At 35.4% G+C, this 21,565-nt stretch overlaps 1 protein-coding gene across 2 annotated transcripts in view; it reads left to right on the forward strand.

Moving 5' to 3' along the window:
• Window positions 1-21,565, forward strand: part of CASD1 (CAS1 domain containing 1) — a 53,172-nt gene that overhangs the window by 14,221 nt on the left and 17,386 nt on the right. The window contains exons 4-10 of one of the 2 annotated variants that reach the window (XM_027968456.3): window positions 5,116-5,160; window positions 6,355-6,417; window positions 11,156-11,200; window positions 11,648-11,771; window positions 12,942-13,156; window positions 14,951-15,373; window positions 16,403-16,492. In XM_027968456.3, coding sequence (XP_027824257.1) covers window positions 5,116-5,160; window positions 6,355-6,417; window positions 11,156-11,200; window positions 11,648-11,771; window positions 12,942-13,156; window positions 14,951-15,373; window positions 16,403-16,492 — 1,005 coding nt within the window. The remainder of the gene's footprint in view (window positions 1-5,115; window positions 5,161-6,354; window positions 6,418-11,155; window positions 11,201-11,647; window positions 11,772-12,941; window positions 13,157-14,950; window positions 15,374-16,402; window positions 16,493-21,565) is intronic. The other variant, XM_027968457.3, reaches the window with a different exon arrangement.

Consider the following 21,565-nt stretch of genomic DNA (forward strand, 5'->3'; position numbering starts at 1 on the left):
ATGTATTTTGGAGATTAAGCCCTTGTCTGTAGCACCATTTTCTCCCATTCTGTAGCATTGTCTTTTCATGCTGCTTATGGTTTCCTTTACTGTGCAAAAGCTTGTAAGTTTGATTGTGCTGTGCTGTGCTTAGTTGCTCAGTCCTGTCCAATTCTTTGCAACCCCATGGACTATATCTCATCAGGTTTCTCTGTCCATTGGGATTCTCCAGGCAAGAATACTGAAATGGGTGGCCATGCCCTCCTCCAGGGGCTCTTCCCAACCCAGGAATCAAACCCAGGGCTCCTGCATTGCAGATGGATTCTTTCCCAGCTGAGTCACCAGCAAAGCCCAAGAATACTGGAGTGGGTAACCTTTCTCCAGAGGAAGTTCCTGACCCAGGAATTGAAGCAGGGTCTCCTGCATTGCAGGTGGATTCTTTACCAGCTGAGCTACCTGGGAAGCCCCAAGTTTGATTAGGTCCCATTTATTTATTTTTGTTTTTGTTTCTGTTTCCTTGGGAGACTGAGCTAAGGAAATATTGATAAGATTTGTGTCAGAGAATGTTTTGCCTATGTTCTTTTCTAGGAGTTTTATGGTATCATGGAGTTGTATGGTATCATTATGTTTAAGTCTTTAAGCCATTTTGAGTTTATTTTTGTGCAAGGTGTGAGGGCATGTTCTATCAGACAAAAATATAATTCAAAGAGATACATCATCTGTCATAGCAGCACTGTTCACAATAACCAAAATATGGAAGCAACCTAAATGCCCATCGACAGACAAACGCAGTGCGTAAAGATGTGGCACAGAGGTACAGTGGCATAGCACTTAGCTAGGGGAAGGAGCAAGTAATGCCATCTGCAGCAGCTGGGTGCAACTAGAGTTTACTATATTAAGTGAAGTGAGTCAGAAAGAAAAGTGCAAATACTGACAGTAGGGGCTGTGATGACAAAAATTTCATGGTCTAAAGGTATTGAGATCATACAGAGACTGTTCTCTTATCACTGTGAAATTATGTTAGAAGTCAATATCAAAAAAGATATTTGAAGATAAACCACATATTTTCAAGTGCATTGTGACATTTACCAAGAGAGATCTTTGGCTTAGCCATTGAAAGCCTCAATAAAGTCAGAAAACAAAAAACACAGAGGGTGATTGCAGAGAAGAAAGGATTTAAATGAGAGGTTAATATCAAAATAAGAAATTAATACCAAAGGTACTTTTAAAAAGCCCATGTATTTGGAAATTAAGTGACCCCTTTTAAATGATGGGTGTACCTAAGAAGCTGTAACAGGGAAAATTAGAAAATATTTGTAACAGAATAAAAATGAAAAAAGACTGTACCAGAATTTGTTGCATGCAGCTGAAGCTGCTGTTGTGGATTTTGTTTTTTAGGGTCATTTTCTTCTTCCTTCTTTTGTTCTCTTTTGATTTGATGACTGTGTTTAGTGCTGTGCTTGGATTTTTTTTCTCTTTTGTATGTAAATCTTTTACAGTTTTTTGGCTCGTGGTTACCATGAGGTTTTGATATAGCAATCTCTATACACATGCACACACACACACATATATATATACGATTGTTTAAGTTGCTGATCTCTTAATTTCAAGTGCATTTCAAATATCCTGAACTTGTACTTCCCACCTCTCACAGTTACTGGTTTTATATTATATTTGTATGAGGGTAGTTTCCTTTACTATATGTTTGATTTATCCAGTGAGCTTTCCCATTTTGTAATTTTAGTGTTTCTAATTGTTGCCTTCTGTTTTTCATGTAGAGCAGTTTGTTTAGCATTTGATTTGGTGGCGCTGAATTCTTTTAGTTTTTGCTTATCTCTAAAGTTTTGATTTCTCAAACCAATCTGAACAAGGCCTTTGCTGGGTAGGGTATTTTTTCATTGTAGTTTCATCCCTTTCATCACTTTAAATATATCATGCCACTCAATTCTGGCCAGTACAGTTTCTCCTGAAAAATCAGCTGATAGTCTTATGGGGATTCCCTTGTTGGTTATTTGTTGCTTTTCCTTCATTGCTTTTAATGTTTTCACTGTGGTCTTTAATTTTTATTGGTTTTATTACTGTGTTTCTGGGCCTGTACCTCCTTAGGTTAATCCTGTGTGGGACTTTGTGCTCCCTGGACTTTGTTGACTGTTTCTTTTCCCGTGTTAGGGACGTTTTCAGCTATTGTCTCTTCAAATATTTTTTAGGCCCTTTCTCTCCTCCTTCTGGGACCCCTATTATGTTATTGGTGTATTTGACAGAGCCCCAGAAATCTCTTAAATTGTCCTTTTTTCTTTTCGTTCTGTTTTCTTTATTCTCTTCCATAGCAGTAGTTTCCAGCACTGTCTTCAAGCTTACTTATCCGTTCATCTGCCTCATTTATTTTGCTGTTGAGTCTTTCTCGTGTATTTTCAGTTCAGTTGTTGTATTCTTCATCTCTTTGGTTGTTCTTGGTATTTTCTGACTCTTCTATAAACTTGTACCTTCCTGCTCTGTGCATCCATTACTCTTAACTCTTTCCTCGGATAGATTGCCTGTCTTCATGCCATTAGTTGTCATTTTGGGTGTCTTTCTTTCTCCTTCCTCTGGAACATATTCCTCTGCCACCACATTTTTGTCTAAATTTCCATTTGTATTTTTATGTATGTGGAAGTTTTGGAGAAGTTTCCTCCAATAGGGGATGCCCTCTGTGTCCAAGCAGTGCATTTCCCTCTCATTACCCAAGGTCCAGTGACCAGCTGGTGCCAAGGTCGGTTCTGGCCTGAGTTTGCAGACTCAGTTCCATGGGGTGCTGTATGGCAGTTTTCTTGCTTCTGGTGTCTGCCCTCTGGTGGGTGAATCTGGTCTAGAGTCTTGAACAGGCTTTCTGGTGAGAGGCCAGGGTCTGCCCCCTGGTGGGTGAGCCTGTTCTAGAGGCTTGTGAAGGCTTCCTGATAGGAGAGGCTGTTGCTTGCCCACTGGTGAATGGAGCTCGTTCTTGGTTCTCTGGTGGGCAGGGCTGTGTCAAGGGCCATGTCTATAGGTGACCTTGGGCTCAGAAAGTCTTTAGGCAGCCTGTCTGCTAATGAGTGGCCAATACTTTGGCCACCTGATGTGAAGAACTGACTCATTGGAAAAGAGCCTGAAACTGGGAAAGATACTCGATGGACATGAGTTTGAGTAAGCTCTGGGAGTTGGTGATGGACAGGGAAGCCTGGTATGTTGCAGTCCATGGGGTTGCAAAGAGTCGGACACTGAAATTCTTCAAAATTAAAATGGAGTGAAAGCCAACAACATTGAACAGTGTATCATTTAAAGATGCATATATGTGTGACAAAGCTATATAATAAAATAGAAAGAAAAAGGAAATTTAAGATGATTGTTCTTTTTGGGTGAAGAAGGGAATTTAGAAGCCAACATAGCTCATTTCGTGTGTTGGTAACACTGATTTGTGCCATGGATTCATGAGTGCTTATTTATTTTTACTATGACTTGTGACTTACATATATGTGATATGTCATTTTACATATAGTAGATGTTATATTATAATGAAGAGATTGAATTGACTGAATTAACTGTGCCATGCCAAAAGGAGAAATATTTCATGACACACTGTATCTCAGAGGGAGACTTTTTTAAAGGGATAGGAAGAGGAGAACACCTGTGTGATTTTCTCTGACCCAATGTCCCAGACTTATTTGACCAAGGAAACTCTTTTCATATAACATACCTTGAAGTACTGGAAAAGGAAATGGCAACCCACTGCAGTATTCTTGCCTGGAAAAATCCCATGGACAGAGGAGCCTGGTGGGCTGCTGTCCATGACTTAGCAACTGAATCACCACAAGTGCTATTGAATTAATGGTCTCAAGAGTCCTTTTGGGAAAAAAGAATACAAGTGAACTTATTTAAAAAAACAGAAGTAGAGTCGCAGAAGTAGAAAACAAACTTACGGTTACCAGGGAATAAGAGGGAGAAGGGATAAATTGGAATATTGGGATTAGCATATACATACTACTATATATACAACATATTAACTTAAAAAAGAGTGGATAAATGTATATGTATAGCTGATTCACTTTGCTATACACCTGAAACTAACAACACTGTAAGTCAACTCGATTTTTGTTTTTTTAAGCCCTTTTAGGAAAAGTTGCTTAAACAGGACTAACAAGAATTTTAAAATTTAGCCTGTTGATAGAAACAAACTATTTCTTAATATAAATACTATCTGTCTAGTTAATGAAAATGTTTCAACTTTGATTTTAGGAAGACAGTTAGCCTCTTATTAACTACCCCTGTTCCATCCTGAATAATTATGAAATGATTTTTTTTTCTTTTTATGAAACAGTTATAAGAAGTTATAGTCTTTGGATTTTAATTTTTGTCCACAACTAGACTATGTACCATCTTCAGAGTGAAATCTTTAATAACCTAGAGTCCTACGTATCCATTCATGTTTAGGCAGGGCCTTCATTAGTATAGTGGTGAGGATGGACTAGCTGTTGCTACAGCAATAAATCCATATCACAGTCTTAATACTTAGCACTTCTTGTCCTACCACCTGGGACAAAGGGCTTTGTTCCCTGCAGTCATTCAGGGGTCTTTGCTGTTGGAATTTTTACTGTTTTCTAGTTGTTCCATTTGGGACGTTCAACCTCCTCTGTCTCTGTATCAGGTTAAACCAGATGAGCAGAATTGCCCTGGGAACTTCAGCCTCTAAGTGACCCACATTACATCAAGTCATAGTACATTGGCCAGAACTAGTCATGTGGTCCTGTCTAACTGGAAGGGATTTGGGAAATACAGGGCAGCAACTGGTCTCTGCCATAGATGATAATACTAGGACTAAATTGGAATCTTGGGAAGCTTGACAAAAAGATAATTTATGTAAGCATGTTCGCCTACCTGCTTATTCATAGTGGGAGTTTTATCTTTACCTCTAAGATGTTGAAGATCACAAATAAAAAGTCTTTTTAAAAATACTATCACTTATTTTGGGGTAGTCTATACAGATCTTTTCCCCTTGGGGTTGAAGGTAGATAATTGGGATATGGTGTATAAATGAACCAACAAAAGCAGCTTAAGGAGGAATTATTTACATAAAATTAATCTGTACATTAATATTTTTCTGTCATCTCTCCCTCATTATGGTAGCATGAAAACATTCCTTTTGAAGACAAGATTGCATCAGTTAAAGTGGTAAGTTCATATAATAGTAAGCTCAGTGTTATGATGTTGAAACTATTCGCTGGTTAATTTACATGTACATGTAGTGTATTGAGAGACGACCGGTAGAGTAAGATCATGTAATGCACGCACTGTTTTGTGTAATAGAAAATTTGGTCTCTTAGATTTCTATCCAGGAGAAAGTATGTTAATTTGAAATCAGTGTGTATTCGGGATTACTCTTCATAAGAAAACATTATATGAATTTTCTGAATTCCCAGTGCCTTCTAGGTCCTGAGAATACAGATGGGGATCAAGACAGCAGTGTCCTAGATCTATCCAGTGGAGCTTGCAAGTCATTATAGTTTTCTGTGAGCATTTAAACATGGGATTAAGTGTTAAAGTGTTAGTCGCTCAGTTGTGTCTGACTCTTTGCAACCCAATGGACTGTGTAGCTCACCAGGCTCCTCTGTCCATGGAATTCTCTAGGAAAAAATCCTGGGTTTCCATTCCCTTCTCCAGGGGATCTTCCCAACCAAGGGATCGAATCCAGGTCTCCTGCACTGCAGACAGATTCTGTACTGTCTGAGCTACCAGGGAAGCTAAGGATGGCAAAAAGGAAAAAGTAGGACGTTATAAATGTGTAGAACAGGGAATTAAAAGTAGTTTTCCTCCTTGAGGAAGTGATGCTTTACCAGAGGCCTCAAGGGTAAGTAGGAGGTAGGTAGACTGACGGGGAGAGCTTGTGAGCATTATAGGTGGAAGGAACAGGAACAAAGCCGTGGGGAAAAAGGAACATGTAGAGCATTCCAAGAGCCGAAGGAAAACCAAAAGTATGGTTAGAACAGGCGGGAAAGCGGCAGAGAAAAGGCAGACTATCTAGGCAGAGGCCAAGACTGCAACTTCTCAGAATTTTAAGGACTTTGAGACTTATCCTCAGGGCAATTGATTGAAAATTCTTAAATACTTAAGCGGGGATGTGGCAAGATCAGATTTTAAATTTTAAAACATTACTCTGTTGAAAAGGTGTGGAAATATTCTAGAGAATAGCAGAAGTGGACATACAGAGAACTATTGTGAGGCTTGCCCAATTGGGATGAGAGAGGATGATGATGTAGATAAGGTAGTGTTTTCCCTTTACCTACTCTGTAAGAGATGTGTTAAAGTTTGTTTTGAATGGTGGACATAGTATTTTCTTTGACTTCTTTTCTTACATTTCTCTCTTAGGATTTTCTGTGGCATCCAGAGGTTAATGGTTCTATGAAACAGTGTATCAAAGTGTGGACTGAGGTCTGTATTTGAAAATATGGCCTTGCTGGTTTTGAGGAGTCAGATTTTGAAAGCTCATTCTCCTACACTCACCTGCCCTACTCTCCTCTACTTTATACCAGCCTTCTTGACTTTGACCATGCTAGATTAATTGTCAGTGTCTCTGGACATCACCATTCTAACCCTGTGGTGATCAGGCTTACACCACACTTTACGGATTTGACGCTTTCTGTTACTGTTGTGGGTGTTTGCATGCTCAGTCATGGTCGGCTCTTTGCAACCCTGTGGACTGTAGCCTGCTCGACTCCACTATCCTTGGAATTTTCCAGGGAAGAAATACTAGAGTAGGTTGCCATAGCTCAGTTAATTCAAACTCAGATAATCTTTCTATCACAATACACATTTTCTTGAGCATTTTTCCACTTTGTTCTTCAAACTTTTATGTCCTGATACTTGTGAAAAAAAAAATTTTTTTTTAATATCCTTATTCCCTTTTATTATTATATTTGTGACCTAAAAGTCAAGCCTGGTATGTTTTGGCTCATAATGTTTGGAGATAAATTAGATAGAAGACAAGAGTGCTGTTAACCTCAGAAAACCCCTAACTTCTTACAAGTCCACTTTAGAATTCCCACAGCGTCTCCATACATCTCCTTGTCAGTCCTTTAATTAAACCTGTATCCTTTCCCAGAGGTATTTGCATTGGGGATGGATAAAACAATATTCGACTTTGTTGGCCTTGTTTTGCTTAATTACTTGTGTTGCAATGGTATTTTTTTTTCTTTCTTTTCACAATAAGTGTTTTAATACGGCAACTGTAACACCTTAATAGAATTTTGTAGGATCCAGTGAGAACCTAGTCAACATTTTTAACTTTGATTCTTTGAGAAAATGTTTAACTTTTCAAAAAACAAACATACAGACAACTTTTAGAATTCAACTTTCTGGAAAATTTAGATCTCACGTAATTTTGTTTTGTTTTAATAATATGTTTTTAAATGTCCAGAAATAAGAATAATGTTATGTGTATTTCAGATGATTTAAACATGTGATTTATATTTATGCTGAACCTGAAAGTATATCCATTAAAGTTGTAGAAATTCACAGTTAAACAACATCAGTGTAATATAATTTAGAACTCAAGCAAGATCACAAAAACCTTTGTTACGACTAAGCTGAAGATATATTGCATATTCAGATCTTCTGTTCTTATAATTTGCTAGAACTTGATTTTGGAGCTTTAGGTTCTATTGTAAAACTCCTTTTGATTCTTGGGGGAGAGGAAATATTCAGCTTATTGGATAAATGGTCATGTACTTACCTGAGATTGATTAGTTGACTGGTTTTAATTATTCAGGGAGTATGTTTATATGCATATATTCATGTGTTTTTTACTGTTTCCATAGTAAGCTGCTGAATCCTGAGAATACATATTTTTATTATGTCTGTACTATAACTAGCTTTGTTCTCAGTATTAGGAATGTGGCTAGAAATTAGCCCCAGTCTCAGCCCTCCAGGAGTATGCAATCTAAAAGATAGACTAGACTTGCTTATGAATGATGACATGATAATATGAAGGGTAACAATAGACTTGGCCACACAGAACTATGAAAGCACCATGGACAGAGGCACTTAGGATAAGAGTTGTTTAGAGTATAGGTGAAGATCTAAGAAAGCTTTACAGAGGAGATAAGAACAACATTGGGTTAGAAAGATGTGAACTGAAATAACCTTACAGATACCTAGAGGCATAAAAGCAAAGTTGAATTTAAATAACTACTGTTATCCAACGGATGTTTATAAATCATGTCATATTTTAGGCCTCAGGCTAAACACTGCTGATACTTTGATGAACATAACAGAGTTCCTGTCCTCAAAGAGCTTCTAGATGATTTGGCAGATATGGGAAATTAAGGAAACCAGCAATTTAGATTTTCTTCTGTAGATAAATGGTAAACATTAGGTCTGAGTTACTGAGACCAGTTTGGGGAGTCTTGGTAGGAAGTGAGGTAATATTTGAAGCTACTTGAATGGAAATAATTCAATAGACAGCAAGTGTAGATTAAAGAAGAGAATGTGGGAATGAAACAGAAAAGATTCTGAGAGAAGGTGATAAAAGAGGTAAAGCAACAAAAGCAGAAGAATAGCTGTAATATAACACACAGGGAAGGAAAGAGTTAAAAGTGAACAGTAGTGTCACTTTAGGAAGTGTATAGGCTAGACTGCAACTACAGGACTTGACAATTCAGAATTCATTAATGGGCTCTGAGGGAGGTTTTAATGGATTACTAACTCAAAATCAAAACATGATAAGTTGAGGCATAAATGAGAAAGAAGTTAGCACAGTGAAAGCTGAGCGCCCTTCCGAGTAATCTGTTGCTCAAGAGTGAATGGGAAGCATTTGAGAGTGAGACAGAATTGAAGGAACATTTTCTGAGGATAAAGATGACTTCACATTTTGTGGATTGAGAGAAGGACGAAGAGAAGAGGATGAAAGGGATAATTCCAGAGTTTGAGAAGATAACTTACAGACATAGCTCCAGATGTAAAAAGGGAGGAGATACAGACTCAAGAGTAACCGTTTAGCCATTAAGGAGAATAGCGACATATTTGGTCTAACTCTCCATCTATCAGAAGATGATAGACTGTGTGAGTATATGGGAAAAGTTGTGAGAATGGAGCAAGGAAGGCAAGAGCACACAGACCAGATGAGTTCTATTTTTCTCTAAGTTTGAGGATTAGGCTTTATGCCAAAAGTGAGGAGGAGGGCAGGTGGGACCTGTGTAAGAAAAATATTTAGTATGATTTGGGATAGCTGCCGTGAAGAGTGAGAAAGGGAGCCACCTACGGATGAGGAAAAAGTTTCAGTAAAATAGCAATATAAAATGGGGCATGCTAGCCTGGAAATAGACTAATTTTGTGATTATGTTTCTCTGCTTTCATAATTCTGTACACTTAGCATGTTTTACCTTCATAATGAGACAGTAACTGTCACTTCTCTTTTTGTATATGGCTTGGATGTTTTCTGATTTCTTTCTTTTAATCATTTCTTGTGCACATGATCGTAATATCAGGTCTTCTGTGTTGTGAAAAGTGCATTGAACTCAGTAGTCAGAGACTTAAGTTCTGGTTCTGTCTCTGCCAGGCCTCAGCAATACCTATAAACCTGAGTCTGTAGCCTTTTTTAAAAAACGGTGTATACATATGTATATGTATACCTGTGTAATCTCCCTGCCTGTCTCACAAGTGGCAAGAGTCTATATTAAAATGAGCTAATTTAAGAGAAATACTTAGTAAATTACCAAGCAGTGTGCAATTGGTGTGTGTGTGCTCAGTTGTGTCTCTGTGACCGTATGGACCATAGCCCGCCAGGCTTCTCTGTCCATGGGATTTCCCTAGCAAGAATGCTGGACTGTGTTGTCATTTCCTCCTTCAGAAGATCTTCCCAACCCAGGGATCTCCTTTGGCAGGTGGATTCTTTACCACTGAACCAACTGGGAAGCCTCTATATAATTGGTAGTATTATAAATAATACAGTTTGCATTAGGTGAGGATTTCTACCAAATTTCTCCTTGTTTTTTTCCCACATTATGGTCTATCATAGTCAGTTAACTTTGTTAAATACATACCAGACCCAAAAGCTCTTGTCTCCTTAGAGCCCTACTTTTATTTAACACTGTATCTGTGTACCCTGTAGGCTTCCAAAGATACTTTTTAATTGGCTGACATAATATACTAGAGCTTTACATGATTTACTCAGAATTCAGAATAATATTAGGCCATATTAGACTTTAGTAGTGTTTTTTTTGGTTTGGGTTTTATCTTCAGTTGTTCAGTCGCTTAGTCATGTCCAACTCTTTTCCAATCCCATGGACTGCAGCACACCAGGCCTCCCTGTCCATCACTCCTGTCTACTCCTGGAGCCTACTCAGACTCATGTCCATTGAGTTAGTGATGCCATCCAACCATCTCATCTGTTGTCCCCTTCTCTTCCCGCCTTCAACCTTTCCCAGCATCAAGGTCTTTTCCAGTGAGTCAGTTCTTCTCATCAGGTGGCCAAAGTATTGGAATTGCAGCTTCAGCATAAGTCCTTCCAATAAATATTCATGACTGAATTCCTTTAGGATAGACTGGTTGGATCTCCTTGCAGTCCAAGGGACTCTCAAGAGTCTTCTCCACACCACAGTTCAAAAGCATCAATTCTTCAGTGCTCAGCTTTCTTTAAAGTCCAACTCTCACATCCATACATGACTACTGGAAAAACCAAAGCTTTGACTAGACAGACCTTAATTGGCAAAGTAATGTCTCTGCTTTTTAATATGCTGTCTAGGTTGGTCATAACTTTTCTTCCAAGGAGTATGTGTCTTTTAATTTCATGGCTGCAGTCACCATCTGCACTGATTTTGGAGCCCCCCAAAATAAAATCTCTTGCTGTTTCCATTGTTTCCCCGTTTATTTGCCATGAAGTGATGGGACCAGATACCGTGATCTTAAGTGTTCTGAATGTTGAGTTTTATCTTAAAGAACACCAAAGAATTAGCCATGCAAGCTTCATGCCATCCTGTGTAGTCATACAGCCATGTAAGGTTTTAAGCATAGGATGTCCATCTTGTTGTGACAAGAATCTGAATAGGAACCCTAGAAAATTAAAATGCATTTAAATAGAAGAAGAACATAAGGGGAAAAAGTTAAGTAGTATTACTTGTTTTAATCTCCTGAACTAACTATAACACTATTACAAAGATTTTTCTTTCTTCAGGATTCTGTTGCAAAGCCCCATGTGATTGTAGCAGGAGCTGCCACAGTAAGTTATTATCTCTATTCTTACAGAAATGATTTTTGTTTCATATACTTAAGAACATGCTAAGAAAGAATTAACTTATGTTAAATAGAATTCTTGATTATACTTATATTTTAATTCTTATTTCTCTTGTAATTAATTAGACTGATAATTTTAATAAAAAAGATCTGATGAACTTAGGAAATTTGATGGTAAATGTCAATATTATTTTTATATCTAAAATTACATTCTTTTTTCTTGAATGTTATGCATTGAAAGTCTAATTTTTTATCAGCTCTTTGTAACTGCCTTCATGCATTTCATGAAATAATTGACCATATTTTATTCTAATATTGAATAAAAATGGGAATTCTCTTAAAATGAGAACCTTTTTTACAATAGAGGAAATGATATACTTTCATTTTCCTGTGATAAATACTGAATTAATGCTTAATTTTTACTTCCTCTTAGTGGTCTATCAAGATTCACAATGGCAGCAATGAAGCGCTTTCTCAATATAAAATGAATATTACCTCCATAGCACCACTTTTAGAAAAACTGGCAAAGACGAGTGATGTTTATTGGGTCTTACAAGGTAAAAGTAATGAAAAAATGTCATTTGTATCTGTTTTGAGGCTTGAGTTTCTATTATCTATTTCAAGAAGCAAAATTACTACTTTATGAGAATAAATGTTTGCAAAATTAGAGTAAACTTGAGCTATTTGGTTTCCTGTTTTGAATTTAAGGAACAGATAGACTAATAAATATAATAAGTAAAAAATTAATAATAAATAAATTCTCCAAGGAGTCTCAGCAGTTAGAATAGAACCTAACAAAGAGAATAAGTCCTAAAGGCAAATTAGATGCCTTGCCTTTGATTTTATTTCTTATCAAGTTTTCATTGTGATTGGGAAATATAGAAAAAATTATCTGATTCATAATATTAGACTCATCGGAAGTAAACATTCTTTGGAATTGACAGAATATATTTAAATTCAAACCATCTAGTTTGTACTTGGCAATGAAATTCTTTAAGAAAAAGTTGACATTAGATCAACTCACTTAAGTTTATTGAATGTCCATTATTTAATGCCCTGCACAATATGAAACGCCTTGGGTATTTTAGCAATTTAAGTTGTTTGTTCGAAACTCTTATAATTATTTCCAAGTTTAATGTCAAACTGAGAGAAATAACAAGGATGGTAATAATCTCTTCCAAAATCACTATTTCATTTACAGACTCATTAACCTTTCTCTTACTAAAGTGAGAAAAAGTTAAATGATTATGCTAAGTGGTAAAAAGCTTTGATCATTAGTAATATTACCTCCTAATTGTGGGAATAAAGTTTGCAAAAATAAGCAGCAACAGGAGGAAAAAAAAAAGATTGACTGCTATTCTTAATTAGGCGATCTTCCATAATCCAGTTTTGAATTCCCGTTACCTGATATAATCCAGCATCCAAAATTTTCACTCTTAAGACATGCTAGAACATAAAAATGTTTTCTAAGAGTTGTGTACTTAAGAGAGAAGAGGTATAAAAGTCTTTTAATTTGAAGAGAGGTATAGATTGATTCAAAATTTGACTATAAGCTAGGAAATCTATTACAAAATCTTGGTCAACTGTTTAAAAAAATGAATTATTAGGTGCTTGGAATTCTCAACTTTAATAACAAAATATGAAATGCAGTTAACTAACTTGCATGATTATAATTTCTACCAGTAGGGACTTCTAAGTGTATTTTTAAAAATATGTTTCATGTGCAGATCCTGTTTATGAAGATCTATTAAGTGAAAATAGGAAAATGATCACTAATGAGAAGATAGATGCCTACAATGAAGCTGCAGTCAGTATTTTGAATAGCAGCACCAGAAATTCTAAATCAAATGTTAAGGTGTTCAGTGTTTCCAAATTGATTGCTCAAGAAACCATCATGGAATCTTTGGATGGCTTACATCTTCCTGAATCAAGCAGAGAAACTGTAAGAATTCTTGTATCTGTCAGTAGGGACTGTAATATCTAACCAATAGCTATATATCACTATTCCAGGACTTTGGCCACCTCATGCGAAGAGTTGGCTCATTGGAAAAGACTCTGATGCTGGGAGGGATTGGGGGCAGGAGGAAAAGGGGACGACAGAGGATGAGATGGCTGGATGGCATCACCGACTCGATGGATGTGGGTTTGGGTGAACTCCGGGAGTTGGTGATGGACAGGGAGGCCTGGCGTGCTGCAGTTCATGGGGTTGCAAAGAGTCAGACAAGACTGAGCGACTGAACTGAACTGAATTGCAGTCAGTTATTTTCAGTTTTTCTGTCTAGACATAGATCTAGAAATAATTTGACTTTTCATCACCTCGCTGAATATGTAAGAGTTTTCATATACTCTAAGGAAGAAGGTTATGGAAGGAAGGAAATGCAGCTTCATTTAGTCAGTGCTACTCTTAAAAAGCTTTTAAGTCCTCGTTACATTCATGTTTGGAAACTGCTGCTCCATGTTCTCTTTGCCTTAAACCTTAAAATAAAATTAAGCTTCCACGAAGAGCATATTTTAATATGGAGAACATTTTATTTATTATTTCCTTCTAATTCTGATACCCTAAGCATTAATCATGATACAGAGTAGATACTGAACAACTCCAGATTGATGGGTGGAAAGGGATTGTAGTTTAAATACAAGAGAGAACTGGATAATTATAAATTTTCACACATAGTACAACAGGTAAAGTAGTGGTCCTGAATCTTTTTGAGTATCACATAACCCTTGTATCTGATAAAAAGTAATTGTTCCATTCCTCTCCTGTAGAAAAATGCATATTTGCATACACACGCACACAACACTTCTCCATACTTTTTCAAGGGCTTTGTGGACTCCCTAGAACTGGTGATGAACCTTGGAATGGAGTTTGTAGACTAGTGTCTGCAAGAGTCCCAGGCTCAGAATCTTCTAAAGTCTTAAAGCTGAGAGAATGAGATTTTCTAAATGGCTGAATACTTTGAATGCTTTAGAGTTCTAAAGGTTTTTAGAACCATGAAGTTTTCATAAAACTAAATTTGACTGAACCTTCAGCTAGAACGGCTCCTGATAGCTTGCCTAGAATATTTTATTATGATAAAACTATGTTGAAGATTCCACTTCAAGTTAGAAACACTAAAACTGTTGAATCCCAAGTGGTTCATAAACTTGTGAACCAAATGAAGGGCATATTATAAATATTGTTAGCTAAGAGTTAATCATTTTTGGTGGCAGTTACTCTACATTCTTTTTTCATATCTAAGGACTGGAAGTGTACCTTAAGTATCTTGGTATCTTCTGTATTGAACATCTGTTAATTACAGTTCTTTGGTCCTTGACATCTGTCAGTGTTTTTGTAACTAAAAGTCACAGCCCATTAACAGTCATGAAATCTGTATTTTTATCTTTTTTTAAAGAATAGAATGGAAAAAACTCAGATGCATTCCAAGTAGTAAGGATGGGTATTGTTTCATATATATATATATGTATGTATGTATGTATGTATATATATATTCTGAGTCACATTATAAAATGAACTTTTCACTATGGACCATAACCCAAGAAGTTTGAAAAACCCTGAACTAGTTATTTACAGATTGAAGGACTATCATTATTTACATGATTGTTTGGGAAATGGTAGTAAAAAGTACAAAAGCATTTTGGTTTCAGTGCTAAAAAGTCAGTTGTATTCACAGGAGAAAACCTAATGGGAAATACATTACTGACAAGATAATAACGAAATCACTTGATTTGTTCACAGAGTGCAATGATTCTTATGAACGTGTATTGCAATAAGATTTTGAAGCCTGTAGATGGTTCCTGTTGTCAACCTCGGCCTCCTCTTACTCTCATACAGAAGCTAGCTGCTTGCTTTTTCACTTTATCTATTATTGGATATTTAATTTTTTATATAATTCATCGTAATGCTCATCGGAAGAATAAGCCTTGTACTGACTTGGAAAGTGGAGAAGAAAAGAAAAATATTATCAATCCCTCTGTGTCTCCATTAGAAGTATTTTTACAGTCTTTCTGCAAACTTGGCCTGATTATGGCTTATTTCTATATGTGTGACCGGGCAAATCTATTTATGAAGGAAAACAAATTTTATACACATTCAACTTTCTTTATTCCAATTATCTACATCTTGGTTTTGGGAGTATTTTACAATGAAAATACCAAGGAGGTAAGAATCATTTTCTTTTTAGTTCATGTTATCCTCCTCATCTTGTTATGAAGTCTGGATTAAAGAATTAATACTATTTATCCTGCCATCGTATACAAACATTCACACACAGAAGGAGATGGAGGAATATTGCAGTTGTACGCCACTTAGTGGACTCTTAACTGTTGCTTTTTTGGAACAGTTTGGAGAAAGTTCAGTTTCATAAAGATTGTTGAAAAGTTGGAAAATAATGACTGTGAAAAAGATGTTGTGACTTGGTGTTATTTTGCCTGCCTGAGGATGGAAAAAGTAGAGATGCTCCTCACTTTCTGATGGTCCACAAACATGAGATACTATTATCTTTTATAAGTTAAAAGCATACAATTACACTAATAAACACTTTTTCTATTTATATATTTATACACTCAGGCATGCACACACAAATTAGAACTTACATAATAATGTGGGCACCGTTAAAAAGTGTTCTGAATGCCTATTTTAGCTTTGCTGTAATTGCTCAGAATATAAATGTAACTCCTTTATAAGTCATGATTTATTTGAATTAATAAATTCTTTTGTAAGAAATAACTTTCATATGAGGATGATTAATCAGTTCTTCATCCCCAGTGGGAATATTCTAGAGAAAATAAAGTATGATAATGGAGCTTTTTTCTTCACAGTACAGTGTAAGAGAACTATGAGATTTTTTTCTAACTGAAATTCTAAGATTTTCTTAAAGAAAATTATAAAATGCCATTTTTTGGATTTATAAAGATATCTGTCACAGTTTAAAAAATAATATAAAACCATATGTATCAAATATTTAAAATCTCTTTTATGTTCATTTTAAAATTCATATTATATTTAAATAGTTCATTATCTCTTTTATCAAGAAATTAAATGACAGTCTTAAACTATTTTTCCCCCAAGGTTCTTTGAAAGAAGGATTAATTTATATCCTATAAGAAAAATTTTAACATGCTTAATATATTCTGTCTAAATAATAATGTCTTGATGAGTTTTAAAACAAATATTGATTATTTTGCACAGACTAAAGTATTAAATAGAGAACAAACAGATGAATGGAAAGGCTGGATGCAACTTGTGATTTTGATTTATCATATCTCTGGAGCAAGTACAGTAAGTATTTCAAATTTAAGTTCAGAAAATATAGGAAATAATGTCACTTTAATGTTTCCTTCAAGACACCAACTCTTTGTGTTTTATTTTCTCCAGCATTTAGAGACCCATCTTATTTCCCTCCCAATCTTTTTGTCTTCCCATTTCTCTCCTACCACCTGATCTAAGAAGGATTACACTTAAAAGCAAAATAATTTTTTAAAAGATAAGGCAATAATTTATTTGTATTTACTTGACATTAATTTTGATGTAGTAGGAACAATCATTCAAGGGTATTGTTTCATGTCATCCTGTTAGAAAACTAATTTATTAGGAGACTTTCTAGATGATACTTAGTTGCAAAGGATTTAGAATAGGCTAGTTACTATTAAAAGAAATCAGATTAGATGATTATATTTTATATTCTACACTTCATTGTATCTTAGCAAGTTTGACCAACCATTTTTATACTTCTAAAGTTTAAAAATGTAGAACTCTCTTGCCTCAGTAGTCAGAATCCTCGGATACTGATGATCTGCTGTTTTGACCATGTATTATGTTCCATAACTCCTAAGTCTTAACCACTTCCATGAGACGGAGGACCCTTCCTTAGCTCACCTGGTACCCTCTGTACCTGGCCAAAATAATTTTTCCCTCAACAGTAGGTGTCTTTTTAAGTCTTTTAGACTTAGGATTTTCATTAACTGGGGACACCAGATTTGGTAGGGGTAGGAAAAAATGTATTCAGAATTGTAATATTAGAGCTACAGTTAAAACAAGCTTTTAAGAGTGAACCTAGGTATCTAATAACCACTTATACTTTTTAAGTGATGGTACAAATTGATTTCTATAAAATTTGTTTTTATAGAAATAAAATTTTGTTTGATTTCTATAAAATATGTTTTAAGAGTTTAACAGATTCATAATTTGGGAACTATTGAACATGAACTGGTTTTTATTTTATTTGCTTATATAAAGCACATGTCTATAAACAGTAATTTAACATAGAATCTATATTATGTTGAGATAACAGGGGAGATTTGCCAGAAAGGAGTGTTTTGAAATTTCCATAGCAGTGGTTAAGATAAATAATACTGGGGTTCATCAGATATCTCTTAACAATTAGAAAATACTCATGGTATTCTTCATTAAGTCTCTTTATTTTCGAAAATTGCCGGTAATTTTATGAATGACTTGCTTAAATGCTAAAGGCAGAGGGAGAAGCACACCTTTTAAACTGGGGCTGTGCAGCTGTGATCTGCGTGTTTGTGACAGCAGTGACGCTCCTGTGGCGCTGCAGCTGGAGGGGCCCTAGGAGGTTCAAGCAGCTGTGGGAGAGCCCAGGCAGCAAGAGAGATCCAGAGCAAGAAGATGCGAAGATGCGAAGGGCTCGTTTACAAGCCCGGTTCAGAAGTTGTGATGAATTTAGCAAGTTCTCTAAAAAGCAAGCAAACAGGAATATCCAGTCGTAGAAATAGCTCTGACAAATGAAGAAAGATTAGATTAATTTGGGGTGGGGGTGGGGAAAGATTTGAGAGGATGTGGAAAGGGTTTTAAGAAAATGCCACTTAAAGACATAATTAATTGCTGACATATTAAAGAGTAATAGTACTGTTTAAAAAAAAAAAATGAAAAAAACCCAAATCAGGAAGTATTGATGGCAGATTCAGTTTTTCAATTCAGTGATTCCAGAAAGCATTTGGATCATAAAGGGATGAAAGCAGTTTGGCATTCTATTATAATCATTTGCTAAATTAACATTCTACTACGTCTTAAACTACATCCCAATTTATTCTAAATTACACTTTTAAAATATCTATATTCTGGAAAGATACAAAGATCATTTGTGATGAGTCACATACCCCTGTTCTTTTATATAGAATTTTGTGGTTAAAAATTACCTGAATCTACATTTGGCAAAGCATTATCAGCATGGGTTATAACATATTTTGGGACTTGATTCTTGGATATTTGTGGAATTACCCTCATAAAAAACTTTTTAATTGTCATGATTATTTTAATTACCTTATTAATGTTTTATATTTTGAGTAAAACATGTCAAGCTTTAGTTGTGCTGTGTTTTTATAATAAAATAGAAACTATGTAAAAAATTACGGAGAATTATTAAAATAATCCAGGTGGACTGGCAGATTGCAACTGTTGGTGTAAAAATTCCTTTAAAACATAACTTATATCAGATACAGATAAAATACTGTGAAATATACAGTGTACAGCAAGTTAGGTATATACAGTAGATGACTTTGTGTTCCATTGTGGCTTTTTCTTCTTTGAGAGTTTGTAAGTAACTTCCCTGAAGGGACCTGAATAAAAAGGTCTTAAGGGAAAATTTGTGAGGCTAGAAAAAGAACAGAACCAGAAGTCAGCCTCATTACTAATTCTGATGAAGTTTGATACTAAATACATTTTTAATATTAACATTTTGTTGTAGTATTTGACTCCTGAAAGACAAAAAAGGTAAACAATTCAGATTAAAGGAGGCCAAAGAGGAATAAAAACTAAATGCGGTGTATGATTCTTAAGGTTCCTAAATTTTTTAAAAAAGTTAATAATAAAGGATATTGCTGGGACAATCAAAGAAATTTGTATATGGATTGTATGTGGATGCTGTTATATTCATATTAAATTTCTTGGGTGTTATAATGGTAATACAGTCATGTAAGAAACTGTTCTTTCTTCGGTGATACTGACAGTTGCTGAAGTTTCTAGGGATGGTGTCATGTGGCAGCAACACACTTTTTAAGTAGTTCAGCATAGTGAACAGGCGTGTGTTGCACTGTTCTCGCATCTTCTGTTGGCTTTATCTTTAAAAAGTCAAAAGTATCGTACAACATTGGCAGTAATGCAGCATTGGTAGAGACTGGGCAAATTGTGATAGTGTTTAATTCCATTTAAATGGTTGCATTTCCTGTTTAAATATAACTTAAGTCTCAACATTGTAGGCCCAGACCCATCCTTGAAGGGGCTCAAAAGCATGTTTCATGGAGAGTGGTTTACGTAATTGGGAATGATTAGCCTCAGTTTGACCTCTGTTTATAAATGCTTACAGAGCAATCAGCTGTAAAAGTGATAAAGGGCATGCATGTGGCTCTAGAGCTAAGCTGTCCATTTTGGTGGCCACAGGTGGCCATTGAGCACTTGAAGTGCAGTCAGAATTGAGATGTTCTGAAATGTGAAATATGTATAAGATTAAGTATGACTCATTTTGATAAATGTAAACAAAGTTCACAAACCTAGTATGTAAAAATATGAAATGTCTCAGTATATGTTGGCATGATATATTTTGGGTATATTGAGTTAAATAAAATTTGTTTATTAAAATTAATTTCACCTATTTCTTTTAACTGTTTAAATGTCTGGCAGCCACACGAAAAATTTGCCACCTGGCTCACATTTTACTTCATTGCACAGCACTGTCCTAGAGAGCTTAAATTGGTAGCTTTTACATAGTTTGATTTTAGTTGTTCATGACGAGGAACTTTATAGCAGTTAATGACCATCTGAAAATGGAATGGATTGCCTTAAGAATTTGGATGTTTTCCACTATTAAAAGGTGCTCAAATACTTGAAGGAAATATTTTAAAGTGCAATCAAGAATAAAGTAAAGATACAGGTTTGGATTAGAATAGTTTTAAGTCTCTTTCAATCCTGTGTTCCCACCTTCATCCCCGTGATTCTAATATGTTATACTTGCACTGAAAATTAGAAAGAACTAATGATGAAGAGCAATAAATAAAAAATCTGATATGTAGATATTTGTGCTAAAAGACCTCAAAGGAAGAAGAAATGACTTTCATCTGAGAGTAAAAGATTGGAAAATGTCACCAGGGCTCTTGAGAAGAATAGGATATGTATAAATAACATGTGGTTAGGAGAACATTCCAGGGTAGAATGAGCAGGTAAACAAAGAAGAGGCGACAGAAAAACACAAGAAGGGCCAGTTTAGGAGACAGAGAATCTAAGTTTGGCTGAAGTGGAGGCTATATTGAAGGACTTACACTTTATTATAATCGGGGGTTTCCTTCCAGAAAAAAGTTATCCCTCAGAAAAGATAAAAGAAATGTTCAAGGATGCATTCAAGGATACATACAAAAGATGCATATGTTCAAGGCCTTATTAAATCTGTTTAAGGCATCTGCTCAGTTGTTTTATCCTGCAAAGTATCACTTGGGGAAGAAACACTTGGCTAAAGTGGCCATAACCAGTGTTAATGCTGGATAATTACAGAAATGATCAGATGAGTCAATCAAATAGAAGCAAAAAAAAAAAAATGTTTACATAGATTTAGTAATTATTCATAAAAGAATAGCCTTTTATTACGAATGTTGGATGTCACTGAACAAGTCTTTTAAAGATCATTTTAAAAGGCAGCACACTACCTGTATTGCGAAATAGCGAATAGACAACTAAGGGACTAATGCGTCGTGGAGAGGTACAATGACAGTGGTTTAAGGTTAAGAGAATTTGGACTTGTAAATGAAATAATACTTCCAGTGACTCCCATAAAATATAGATGAGAAATGTATTCCATTCAGCTTGGACAGAAGTGAAGATGTGATGCTTTGAAAAATCATAGTAAAGATGAAACGTCAAAGGAGGGAAAAGTAAAATTGTTTTATAAAAGATTAGGAGGGAAATAATATTTCTGAATTATGTTTGCATATATTTTTTAAATGTATAATTTTTGCTAAATAATAAGTAATCATGACAATTTTATTTATAAGTCTAAATTCCATATGTTTAAGGGGGCCAAAAATGTAGGATTTTGTTTGGTTTTTTAATCTTCTTATTGAGAAAATGTGAATTCCAGAGCGACCTCATGTTCAGCATATATGATGATTAATAATTGTGGATATCATATATTTAATTCAAATTGAATCGTGTGTAAAGCGCTTCACATTTATTGTCATTCATTTCTCACAAAACCCTTTGAGAAAGGAGAAGATACTTTCATTTTGCAGTTTAGAAAACTCTAAAGTCACATAACTGTTAGAACCAGAATTTGAATCTAGGTCTATCAGATTCCAGAGTCTGCTTTTTTTTTTTAACCTCTGCTATGATGCCTAATTTTTGAGA

This window comes from Ovis aries, chromosome 4 (assembly GCF_016772045.2).
Source record: "Ovis aries strain OAR_USU_Benz2616 breed Rambouillet chromosome 4, ARS-UI_Ramb_v3.0, whole genome shotgun sequence".
NCBI classification, from domain to species: Eukaryota; Metazoa; Chordata; class Mammalia; order Artiodactyla; family Bovidae; genus Ovis; species Ovis aries.